Source organism: Babylonia areolata, chromosome 12 (genome assembly GCF_041734735.1).
Source record: "Babylonia areolata isolate BAREFJ2019XMU chromosome 12, ASM4173473v1, whole genome shotgun sequence".
NCBI classification, from domain to species: domain Eukaryota; kingdom Metazoa; phylum Mollusca; class Gastropoda; order Neogastropoda; family Buccinidae; genus Babylonia; species Babylonia areolata.
Window position 1 is genome coordinate 20400370 of NC_134887.1, and position 12784 is coordinate 20413153.

At 43.8% G+C, this 12784-nt stretch overlaps 1 protein-coding gene across 1 annotated transcript; it reads left to right on the forward strand.

Annotated features, from left to right (window-relative positions):
• The first annotated feature begins 7475 nt into the window (after positions 1-7475).
• On the forward strand, positions 7476-10774 carry LOC143288097 (C5a anaphylatoxin chemotactic receptor 1-like). The gene is made up of 3 exons (XM_076596382.1): positions 7476-8242; positions 9239-9475; positions 10399-10774. Exons 1-3 carry the CDS (start codon positions 7545-7547, stop codon positions 10610-10612), a joined length of 1149 nt encoding a protein of 382 aa, XP_076452497.1. The 5' UTR covers positions 7476-7544; the 3' UTR covers positions 10613-10774.
• The last annotated feature ends 2010 nt before the right edge of the window (positions 10775-12784 follow it).

Consider the following 12784-nt stretch of genomic DNA (forward strand, 5'->3'; position numbering starts at 1 on the left):
TTCATTAATTGTGTTTGATCCAAAATACTGATACCGTAATTCTTTGTAGCATGGACAAATACAAATAAAATGTACTTCATTTTCTATTTGATCTTTGCAAAAATTACATAAAATCCTTAATGTATTGTCTTGAACAAATCGAAAAGCGTTTGCGTTGAGAGGAAGAACACCCATTCTGAGTTTTGCGATCATATCTCTAAAACGTTTTATTCTAATATTATCTATGTAAGGTTCAGAGAAAAAATTTGACTTGAAAGTTGAATACAGCGAAAATCTCTCGCTGGTGTTAATTGCTGTTGTCCAGTCGTCAATAAAGTTTGCAACGAGTCGATCTCTTAATAACGAGAGGAAAGATCGTTCATTTCCAACACCTTTGTTCAGCCAAACAAAACCAAAACCACATTTCTGGAGAATGTCTCTGAGTTTCGATGCCCAACATAATTTTCCGTTTTCCTCCATATTAACTTGCATTAGATAAGCTTGTTTGGGCAGTCTGCTAATATTCATATGTAATAATTTTAACCAGTACTTTACTGCTCTCATGCATGAATTTACGTGTAACGGATATCTACCCAGCTCTCCATATACACATTGATTTGGTGTCTTTGCTGAAACATTTAAGAATCTTTTGCATGCCTGGTTGTGCACCTTTTCAATTGAGTCTATTACCTCTAGACCCCACATTTCTGACCCATATAATAGAATCGGCTGAACCTGGGCATCAAAAATTTTGAAGAAGCACTGCCTCGTCATCTCATTGAGATTTCGGAGGACACGGGCACAGTCATATACAGCTTTCTTTCCTTTCGTTACGAGGGACCGCACTCCCTGTACATTACTCAACATTGTCGTGAACGTGTATCCTAGGTAAGTGTAACTGTTAACCACTTCTAAATCAGCACCATCCAAGAACCATTTCTCATTTTTCCCTAGGTAACCCCCCTTTGTGAATACCATAACTTTAGATTTTTCTGCGTTTATTTTCAAAAACCTTTCTTTACACAATGCACTAAGATGGTTTAACTGGTTCTGCAGACCCCAGCGTGTCCTTGATAAAAGAGCTAAATCATCTGCGAACAATAAAAGGAACAGTTCGATCAGACCTGGCTGAAGTTGAATTCCATGTTTTCCTACCTCTTCTAGAGCTACGGCTATTTCATTTATGAATAAAGAGAAAAGTGTAGGACTCAAAATGCACCCCTGCTTAACACCTAAAGGACAACCAAATAGATCAGTCATTTCCTCATTGACATTAATACATGATGAAACTGAAGAATACATAGCTCTTAAAGCATTAAAAAATGGGCCAGATAATCCTGCTCTCAATAAAGTTGCAAACAAGGAAGCATGATTGACTGAATCGAAAGCCTTTCTCAGATCTCTGAAAGCTACATACAATTTTTCGCCTTTTCTACTCAAACATTTCTCTACAATAGATGATAAGGTATAGATATGATCAATCGTTGAATATGATTTTCTGAAGCCTGTCTGCTCTTCAACAACTTTTCCATTATCATCCATCCATTTAGTAAGTCTTCTTTTAAGTATACTCGTATAAATCTTACTGACCACACTTAACAAGGAAATTCCTCTGTAATTATCAGGTAAATCTGGATTGCCTTTAAAAATGGGTATGATTATCGAGTAACTCCATTGTTGTGGGAACTCACCATTGCTGAAAATCTGATTGAAAAGACGACACAAGAAAGGGACTGATTTTGTTGCTACAGTTTTAAGCATTTCGGCAGTTACCCCATCATAACCACATGCTTTTCCGTTTTTCAACCCATCTATGGCCTGATGTACTTCTTCCTCTGAAATTGGAATGTTTAATTCTTCAGCTATATCATGATCCACTACACTATCATACTCTGCTCCATTATTTACCCCCTCTTCTGTCCTGAACACAGATTTAAAATGCTCATACCACTGATCTAAAGTTATCTTTTCACTTGTTTTCTGTTTACCTCTACACGTATTCGATCTCACCTCTGACCAAAATGACTTAGCATCATGAATAGAGTTGTTTAGTCTTTGCGTTTTTTCTTTCTTATACGAACTTTTCTTTGCCCGTATTAGTTGTCGGTATTCCTTTCTTGCCTTTACAAAGGCCAGTCGTTTATCTTTTACAGTTATGTCTTCATCACATCGATCAGAATTTCCTATGCCTATATCCCATTGTCTCTGTGAATTACTTTGGCTTTCATTTCTACCGTATGATTCCTTTGATTTCCGGAATGTGCTTAAAAGTTTACGTGTTTTTTGCTTCGCTTCTTTGCACTCTTTATCAAACCAAGGGGCTTCTTTTTTTACATGACCAGAATCAATCCTAACTTGCTTTCTCATACAACTGGCAGCATTAAGAAGGCAGTCAACAAATTTGGTCAAAGCTGATTCAGTATCTCTCTCAATCTCTTCGAAAGCTTGGCCAAGATCCGCTTCTGACTGTGGAGAAGAAAAGTTAGCTAAGAACTCCCCTTCCTTCTCCCTTGTCCAGCACAGCTTTTCTCTCCAGATACCTTGCCTATCTTCCCTACTATCCATACTTACATTAGTGTTATCATTGCCCAGCATAACTGAAATTGGTAAATGGGTAGAATCAACCCTATCGATTATCTCAAAGGATAGAACCAAATCAAGCAACTCATTTGACGTAACAAAGTAGTCGATGACACTACTTCCCGTACTGCAGATATATGTACACCCATCATCAAAACCTTTTTCACACATTCCGTTTATAACAGAGCACTGGAACATGCTACACAAGTCAATCAGTTGTGATCCAAACAGATTCACTGTTAAGTCTTGTGAGCTTCGTGTCACATACACTTCATCTTCTTGATATAGTGGGTCAAAACCTACTTCAGTCAAACCATTCAGACTGGCTGTTCATGCGTTCAGATCACCACAAATGAATACGTAGAAATCTTCAAATGTTTCATACAGAGTATTGATACAGTGTTCCAGAGGTTCAATTCCGTACCCATGTTGTAACAAATTATACACACTTGAATCACAAGGTGGAACGTAGGTTCCAATGAAAAATATATCTTTGAGTGTGCCTAAGACAGTCCTGTCTAACTGTAGACAAATCAGATTATCATACTCTAATTCCACTACTTTGATCTGCTCCCTCAGTACATTTTTATATCCCACTACTACACCGCCTGATTTTCTCCCCCTTTGAGTTAATTTTTTTGCAAAAGAAGTCACACAAATGTAGTCAGAAAATTTATCTGATTGAAAATTAAAATCTACAAAAGTTTCAGTGAGACAGAAAATGTCAAAAGTTTTAAGGAAGTCAACAAAATCAAGAGTCAAGACGCTGAAGCAACCCCTCCACGTTCCATGTTCCCACCTTTAGCCTCCTGCCTTCACGGTCTGTCTGTGAGCACCGGCCACTTCCCTATTGCTGTGATGCTGACTGTCTGGAACCACCCCCACTGCCCTGACTCCCTCTGGAGTGAGAGACCGATGACTTCTGCCTGCTGCGCTGCAGTGAGGGGGGCTGGACTCGGAATCCCCCTCTACCTCGTGGGGCCCGGGCGTCACTGCGGTCGGTCCCTGGTCGTGACGACGGCTGTCGGTGCGGTCCTCTCTGTCCGCTACGGCTGTCCTGCCTCACCACGGTTGAGTACAGCCTGTTGTCCGCCTGGTCCTGGGTCGTGAGTTGGTCTGCTGCTGTGTTGTCCTCTGTAGACATCGAGTGGCCGCTCCTTGTGTCGGAGATGCAAGACCCATCTTTCTTCCCTGACGATGCTGCCTTGGCTGCGTCTTTGCTATCTCCCCGGGGAACGGATGGAAATCTTCCGCTTTGAAAGTGAGGCGTGTCGCTGCCAAGTTTCACGATTTCGTTTTTCTTTTGAGATCAAATGTGAACACGCCATCATCAGTCCGGAGCTTGTCGTGTCTGATTACTGCCCTCTTGTTGTTGTCCCTCATTTCTTTTCTCAGTGACAGCAGACCTTTCTGTTTGTTCCGGACTTTCTCTGACACGTCTTCTCTCACAAAGAGTGGAGGATCATTTCCTTTCAAACACCCCGCCCTGGACATCACAAGCTCTCGGTCCTTGAAAGATAGGAACTTGACGATGACAGATGATTTTCCAAGGGGGTGTGCTCTTTCGATCCCGATGTCTGTGGTGATTTTCATTTTGTCCCTCATGACAGAGCGCACCTTTTCTTCACACTGTTCCCACGATTCCTTTCCACCGTTCAACAGGCCAAAGAAGATTAAATTGTTTCGTCTGGAATGGTTTTCCAACTTGTCGATTTTTTCTTCCAAGTTCTCAACAAGACTATCGAGAGTATATGGATTTTCCTGTAGATTTTCATAGTGTTCAAACATAGCATCCACGTCATCTGTTAGTATTTTCTGTTGTTCAGACAGTTCATCAAAACGGTGGTTAAGATGCGTTTCTACATCAGCTATTTTTGATGACAGTACATTCTGGTTCGTTTCAAGTCTATCTTCAATTCTTTTCACTGACTCGGTGAGAGACTGCACTGACCTGATCAGCTGTTGTACAGATGACTGCTCTGTGTCCGTGTCTATTCCCCGTGTTGACTGGCTGTGTTCTGCAGTGTTGTTGCTTGCGCTCTGTCCGCTGACTGGGCCAGGGTTGAGTTCAACGCCCGAAATCACGAGAAGGGCGAACAGAGTGGTCACAGCAAAATGGCCAGCAAAGTTGAAGATCTTGAATCCCCGAATGCGTTTTGCAAAAATCGCCGCTTTCCTCTTCCAAAGTTTGATCAAACTTGGCACAAAAGTACCAATGGCCAGTCGATGGTCTTGAATGCCAACTGGCATTGTCAACAAGCGTCAGAAGTTCTGTTAATTGTCAAAAATTAATCTTTTTTGTCGGAGCTCTGAAATTGTGCTGCTGACACCCATGTGAACAAAGTTCAGAGTCGAGAGAGAGAGAGAGAGTGTGTGTGTGTGTGTGTGCCCGTCCGAATCCCGTGCATGTTCCTGCCTTTCTTCATCGTCTCCAATCTTCCGGAGAGGTCGGTCTTGTCGACGTGGGTGACGGTAATGTCTGGTGGCTGAGGTCCAGCGATAGATTCCAGGAGTGGCGCGGAGCATGCTGTGTGTTGGAGGAGGATGTGAAGGATGTGAACCAGCCAAATGTTTTAGGACTTTTTCAATTGTTTTAAGTTCTTCTCCCATCTCCCCTTTGATAAAATGAATTTTTTTTAATAGCCAAAGTGGTAACTGGGATAGTGACTTTGAGGAGAAAAATTTGTCTTTGCTCAGAAAAGGTAATACCCTGTATCATCACCCATTTAATAGTTTACTTTTTTGATGTTGCTGTTTTTCATTCTTTCGTGTGTACAATGTCCAAACTTTGATATTCTGGCTTCAGGCGAGTTGGTGTGTTGCGAATGATTGTTATCTATGTCTGTATTCATACCTCTTCACTGTTCTCCGTCCGTGGCCGCTCTTCACGGTGACGGCGCCTGGTGGGTGAAGGGCGGAGATTTTCCCGATCCCGCAGGTCAATACATGTGCAGACCTGCTAGTGCCTGAACAACGTTCGTGTGTATACGCAAGCAGAAGATCAAACACGCACGTAAAAGATCCTGTAGTCTGTGTCAGTGTTCGGTGGGTTATGGAAACATGAACATACCCAGCATACACCCTCCGCCCCCGAAAACGGAGTATGGCTACCTACATGGCGGGGTGAGTAAAAAAACGGTCATACACATAAAATGTTACATGTCTATCAGAGTGTGTATGTGTGCGTGCCTGAAATCTGATTGAATGATGAGCGCCCAGTGGCAGCCGTCAGTCGGCTCCACCCAGGTAGACAGCCTGTTTTGTAAATGACCCCGTGTTTGTAAAGCGCTAAGAGCTTGGCTTCCGACCAATGATGGGCGCTATATAAGTATCCATGTCAATCAATCTTCTGAAAAAAAAACCACCCCAAAAATAAACCAATGGCCCAGCTGAGGCGACCGTTCAGGTGCAGAACTCAACGGATTCACACACACATGAATATATATATATATATATATATATATATATATATATATGTATATATATATATATGTGTGTGTGTGTGTGTGTGTGTGTGTGTGTGTGTAACTGTTTTATTTTTCATCCTGAATTAAAATACAACATGACTGCATATCTCTGTAACCGTCAACATCACATCCTTTACCATTACGACCATAGAGTGGGCCTAACGGAAGACCCTTTTGAAGCATAAAACGTCACTAGACTTAAATTGTCGCTGGCGACAATGTGCACATTTCATTGCCAGTTGTCAGAGTGTGAAGAGGGTGGGAAAGGATGTGTGTGTGAGCTGGGAGGAGGGGGGAGGATGGGGGGAGGGGTGAGGAGTTTGTGCGAATGTGTAGTACTGGAGCAAGTTGAAGACATATCTGTTGCTCTTGTGTCCAGTGTTGTATTAAAAATCTCTGTTAAAAAATTAAATCATTTTACAGGCATACAGAGTCGTCAATACGACCATCGTCAAAAAGATAATGGACGGTCATATAAACGTGTTCTGCCTGTAAAGGTAGACAGCAGGATATCTTCATTTAGAAATCAGCTCTGTACGAACAGAATCAGTTAACTAACCAAAGACCAGGTTCTCATACTGCAAGCATACATACACAAGTGTACACACACACACACACACACACACACTGACCTCAGTATTTTGTAACGCACCACCAAACTCTTACAACCCAACCAATGCCTCTTGATCCCATTGTTTTAACCCAGGCTTTCCAACTTTTATGGCGCTAAACGCGAACCCCAGGGGTTATTTTCCAATTATCCGGAGCCAAAACCACCACTAACAAGTTGAAGAGACTATCATCCCGCTTACCGCTCTGTCACAGATAAGAAGACGGCACGTGAGCGCGCTCACAAACACTCATACACAGAAACTGCCACACACAACCACCACCCCCATCACGCCAAATAAACACTTTGGACATCCTGCATAGTCAGAATTAAATATCAACACACACACACACACACTCCACACACTTAGACAACCATTCGACATGAACGCGTAGGTATTCTCACACACGTACGCCAAATACGCGTGCACACATTCGCTTACAGAAACAAGCACACACATCTACTCACATGAACGTGCACACGCGCACACCCTCCCACACCCACAATCACAAATTTGCACACACACACACACACACACACACACACAGAGAACAACACAACGGTTGTGATTATGTTCAGCGACAATATATACTATAACATATTGTTGCTGGCATAAATTGTCGCTGTTGAAGTAGATTTTTGTTGTTTTTGTATTGACGTGTCTGCAGCGTTATATGCCGATATGCGACAATATATGCAATGAGAGTCAGCAAATATTGTCGCCGGCGACAATATATGCCAGGCGACAATATATGAGGCAATAGATCCGAACACGCAAGGCCATAACGACAGTACAGTTGATCTTGCCACCAGCAGAGCCGTAGCAGAGCGACTGAACGTTACCAACATTGTTGTTTCGACAGGACGACTGACCGGCTAACACCAGCACAGAGCAATTGGCCGCAGACATGTCCCACATCATGACTGAACAAGTGAATGCTGACACCAGCGACTCAGCGGTGACGGAGCAGCTGTACACTACTTCCTCCAGCATGCTGACCACTGGGCAATGGACTGTTGACAATTCAGTGTCTCTAGACTATATGAACGGACTTGAGGTCTGCAAATGGATCCTGGTAGCGGCCGTCATCCCTGTGTGTATCGTGGGTCTGGCAGGCAACACGGTGTCAGTGTGGGCCTGGAACGCCAACAGAAAGCACAACTCTGTGGTTCTGCTCTTCCAGTGCCTGGGGCTGGTGGACAACGCCTTCCTGTTGGTGACAGTCGTGCGCAGCTGTCTTTACTATGCCGACCAGCTGCTCCAGGAGAAGGAGGTCATCATTATTCCCGTACTGCTCCTCTTCCACAGCTGGTCCGTGCACGTGACGATGGTCATCGGGATTTCCCGCTGGCTGGCCGTGGCCAGACCTGTCTGGATGCAGAGGATCAGGCGTCGCCAGATCGTGATGGTGTGCGGGGGTCTGGGGATTTGGTGCGGCCTGCTGAGTGGCCTGACCCATATGAACAAGGAGGTTCACTTGGAAGAGGCGGAGGAAGAGTACATGACCATGACCTTGGTGATTCTGGTGGTGCAGTTCATCCTTCCCAACTTGGTGTTGATGGGCTTCAGCATCAGCCTGCTGAGGTTCAACTGTCAGCGACACAGGTGAGGTAGTCGCAGCGTGGAAGTCCGCAAAACAATCAATACATTGTTTTGAATTATATTATCAGAATCAGAAAAAAAATAAGTTTATTATCTCAGAACAGAAAATTCAATTTCAACTTATACATACAGAATACGAGCAGGACGGTAAAATTTTGAAAAAAAAAAAAAAAAAAAATCGCATAAAAAAGATAACCTTTCCTACAATTGAAATACACATAGACACACATACACACAGAGACGCAAACAAACACAAACGCGCGCGCGCGCGTGCACATACGCCTACGCACAGACCACAAAGCAAGCAACCACTCATATTTTTGCAAATACACTTACACAACGTATAAGAGAAATATGGCGGTGAAGTTAGTATAAAACACTATCATGCTGCGAAACAAATCAATATTAAGCAAATGAGACACAGAAATATGAACTGCAATCATAAATAAAAACATCAATTACATTGCATTGGTAAAGTTTATTTTTTGTTGCAAAGTTAGCAGCTTATTTCAAATTCAAATAGAGCAAATAAAGTAAATTCCATAATAAACATCTCTATGAAAGAGACGTCAAAAATTTCTTCCCCTCTCTATCGGTCGCTCTCGCCACTGACCTCACATTTACACACACACACACACACACACACACACACACACACACACACACACACACACACACACACACACACAGAGGTATGATTATACGAAAACGTCCAAACCATGGTTTAAGAAAGAAAAAAAAAAGCAAAAATAGTTGCGTGTAAAAATGGCATAACAAATGAAATAAACAGGAAAAACAATATCAAGGAAAAAAAAAAACAACATAAAAGAGAAGGAAACAAACGAAACAAAAAAACACCAGAAGAAAAAAGCATGGACAGTCCCACAGATCGTTGAAGAGAGGTGAAGGAGTCTTCTGCTACTGCTTTCCCAGCAGATTTAGACACTTGTGTTTCAACTCTTCCGAACTTCCCGATTTTCTCTTCATTTTTCCTTGCAGACTGGGAAGGTCAAAGGTGAGTCACCGAGGAAGGACGACAATGACGGTGCTGGGAATTGCTGGGTGTTCCTTGCTGTCCTGTGTGATCGTGGAGTCCAGTAAACTCGTCGCAATGATGCCTCACGAGGTTTCGACCTGCACCTACACCTGTGCTTTAACCCTTTACGCGGTCGGCATCCTCGCATCGGTGCTCAACTCCAGTGTCAACGTCTTCCTCTACTTCTTCATCGCTTCGAAGTGAGCTTTTCTTCTTCTTCTTCTAAATTATACATAAATGACTGAACACACAGACAGACAGACAGACAGACAGACAGACAGGCACACACACACACACACACACACACACACACACACACACACACACATTATATATATATATATATATATATATATATATATGTATATCTGTGTGTGTGTGTGTGTGTGTGTGTGTGTGTGTGTGTGTGTGTGTGTGTGTGTGTGTGTGTGTGTGTGAGAGAGAGAGAGAGAGAGACGGAGAGAGAGAGAATATGGATAGATCCTATAAACCCGTTTCGCTCCCATGACGATATAGACTACTTTAAATCCTTTAGGATACCCATGAAAGCATTCCCTTAGAAACTGTATGGGATTCCTATGAAAATACACCACTATAATTCTTTTGGATTCCCGTTAAACGCAACCCTCTTCACCATTTCTCGTGACAATAATATTATAATCCCTTTGAGTATTACATATCAACATAAACCTTATAGGATTCCCATGAAAACATAACCCTATAATCCATTTGGGACTTCCATAAAAACACAACCCTAAAATCTTTTTATAAGTTTCACGACAATATAACTATAAGCCCTTTCGGACTTCCATGAAAGCAAAACACTGTAAACGTATAGGATTCTCATGACAAAATAAACCCTTTTCAGATTCCTATGAAAACCACAACCCCGTAAACCCGCTCAGGTTCTCATGAAAACAACTCTATAAACCTTATAAGATTCTCATCAATCAAACGTATAAATCCTGTACGATTCCCATGAAAACACAACCGCTACAATCCTTTTTGAGTTCTCATTTAAGGAAACCCTATCACCCGTTTTATCTAAGATTCCCCTGACCGTTTACAGACATCTCAGTCTGATCCCACACAGCCATCTCACCCCACGTTTCCGTGCCTTCAGGTTCAGAGCCTTCCTGCGGCAGACTGTTAACCGCCACTCCACCAGACGCAGGGGAAGTCAGCCTAAATCCTCCATCTCTTCCAGCTTCTCCGAGAGCTCCATGAGGTCTGCCAACATGAACACACACGCTGGCGGCCTTTGTCAGCAAGGGATGAACGAGGAGCCCACAAACAGGCCTGCAGACGGTCCGACTGAAGAGACAATCTGTCTGTAAAAAGTTCCTACTGATGTAACCGATACTATTCTTAAACCTCGCATAAATTCCTCAATGATAAAGTTTCGTTGTACTTCATTTTGTCATTCAGTTTCTTTGATTGTCTCTGGGTTTGTTTTCTTCTTCTTTCTTTTCCAATGTACATGGTGGTGTGTCCATCGAGATCGATGATGACCATCGTTGTCATCCAGATGGGGGATGGGGGATGGGGGGAGGGTGGTGGTGGGGTGGGGGGAAGGATGCTCATGAATCTATCTGTGAGTGCGCAGATGGCTGAATAGTCCAATCTGCGCACGAAATGTCCGCTGACAGTTGGGGCAGACAAAGACAGGCATATCATTGTCAGGGAGCTTGTTTGCCCGTGACTTTCTGGCCTGCCTCTTCTGAACAGCTGCAGCAGTCCTGTTGGCCTCGCACAACCTGGCGCCTTTGTGCACAGCAGCGCGCCATTTGTCACGGTCCACTGCAGATTCCTCCCAGGAGTCAGGGTTGATATCAAACGCTTTCAGAGAGACTTTCAGAGTATCTCTGAAGCGCTTCTTCTGACCTCCGTGTGATCTCTTCCCTTGTTGCAGCTCACCATAGAAGAGCCTTTTGGGCAGCCGATGGTCTGGCATGCGCGCCACGTGTCCAGCCCAGCGAAGCTGGGACTGCATCAGGATGGTGAAGATGCTGGGAAGGGTGGCTTTTGCGAGCACCTCTGTGTCAGGGGTCTTGTCTTGCCACTTGATGTTCAGTAGCTTCCTGAGGCATGTTGTGTGGAAGTGGTTCAGCTTCTTGGCATGTCGTTGGTACACTGTCCAAGTTTCGCAGGCGTACAGTAGTGTGGGGAGAACTACTGCTCTGTAGACCTTTAGCTTGGTCTCAAGACTAATGCCTCTTCTGTTCCAGACATTTGCATTGAGTCTACCAAAAGCTGCGCTTGCTCTTGCAATCCTGACGTTCACTTCATCGTCGATAGTCACATTTCGTGACAGTGTGCTGCCAAGGTATGTGAACCGCTCCACCGCACTGAGTCTCTGACCGTTGACTGTGATGTTGGGCTCAACGTAGGGTTTCCCTGGGGCTGGCTGATGGAGAACTTCAGTTTTCCTCGTGCTGATGGTAAGGCCGAAGTTCCTGCTGGCAGTGGCAAACTTGTCGACGCTGAGTTGCATGTCAGCTTCAGATCCAGCGTTGAGGGCACAATCATCAGCAAACAAAAAGTCTCTGATGATGTCTGTCATGACCTTCGTTTTTGCTTGAAGCCTTCTGAGGTTAAACAGCTTGCCATCTGTTCGGTACTTTAGGCCGATTCCAACATCGCCATCTCTGAAGGCATCAGTAAGCATTGCAGAGAACATGAGGCTGAACAGCGTTGGAGCCAGGACGCAGCCTTGCTTGACACCATTTGTGACAGCAAAAGGAGCAGATGTTTCACCATTGTCCTGGACTCGAGCCTGCATGCTTTCATGGAATTGGCTGACCAAGGAAATAAATTTCCGAGGGCATCCGTACTTGGCCATGATCTTCCACAGTCCCTCTCTACTCACGGTGTCGAAGGCCTTAGTGAGGTCGATATAGGTGGAGAACAGATCAGCATTTTGCTCCTGACATTTCTCTTGCAGCTGCCTTGCAGCAAACACCATGTCAGTGGTTCCGCGCTCTTTCCGGAATCCACATTGGCTCTCAGGCAAATGACCTTGGTCAAGGTGTGCTGTGAGGCGGTTAAGTAGGATCCTGGCAAGTATCTTGCCTGCGATGGAGAGCAAGGAAATGCCCCAATATACATACAGAAGTGTTTAAAAACAGTCAAACAAGCAAACAAACACACATACATGAAAAACAACGAAACAAAATCACACCACCATTTACCTACGGTTAAATTTATGTACCTCTGTTTATTGAATGTCTACCATCGCCATACTCTTCGTCTTTCTCTCTACCCATCCCCGTCCATCAACCTCTGAATACACACGCACATGCATAGACTTACTGTGGTCAGTGTGTGTGTGTGTGTGTGTGTGTGTGTGTGTGTGTGTGTGTGTGTGTGTGCCGCTTAATGGAAGAGGGGCAGAGACTTGTACAGTGAGAGAGAGTACCAGAAAAAAAACTAATGTGCTATGTGGACTCTCATGCAACTGACACATAAAAAAATCATAGTAGTAATACTTGCAGTTGTCACACTTGGAT

Coding starts and splice junctions, on each gene's coding strand:
- LOC143288097 (XM_076596382.1), top strand. CDS start 7,545: ATGTCCCACATCATGACTGAACAAGTGAATGCTGACACCAGCGACTCA. Junction 8,243..9,238: donor TTCAACTGTCAGCGACACAG/GTGAGGTAGTCG, acceptor TTTTCCTTGCAG/ACTGGGAAGGTCAAAGGTGA. Junction 9,476..10,398: donor TACTTCTTCATCGCTTCGAA/GTGAGCTTTTCT, acceptor CCGTGCCTTCAG/GTTCAGAGCCTTCCTGCGGC.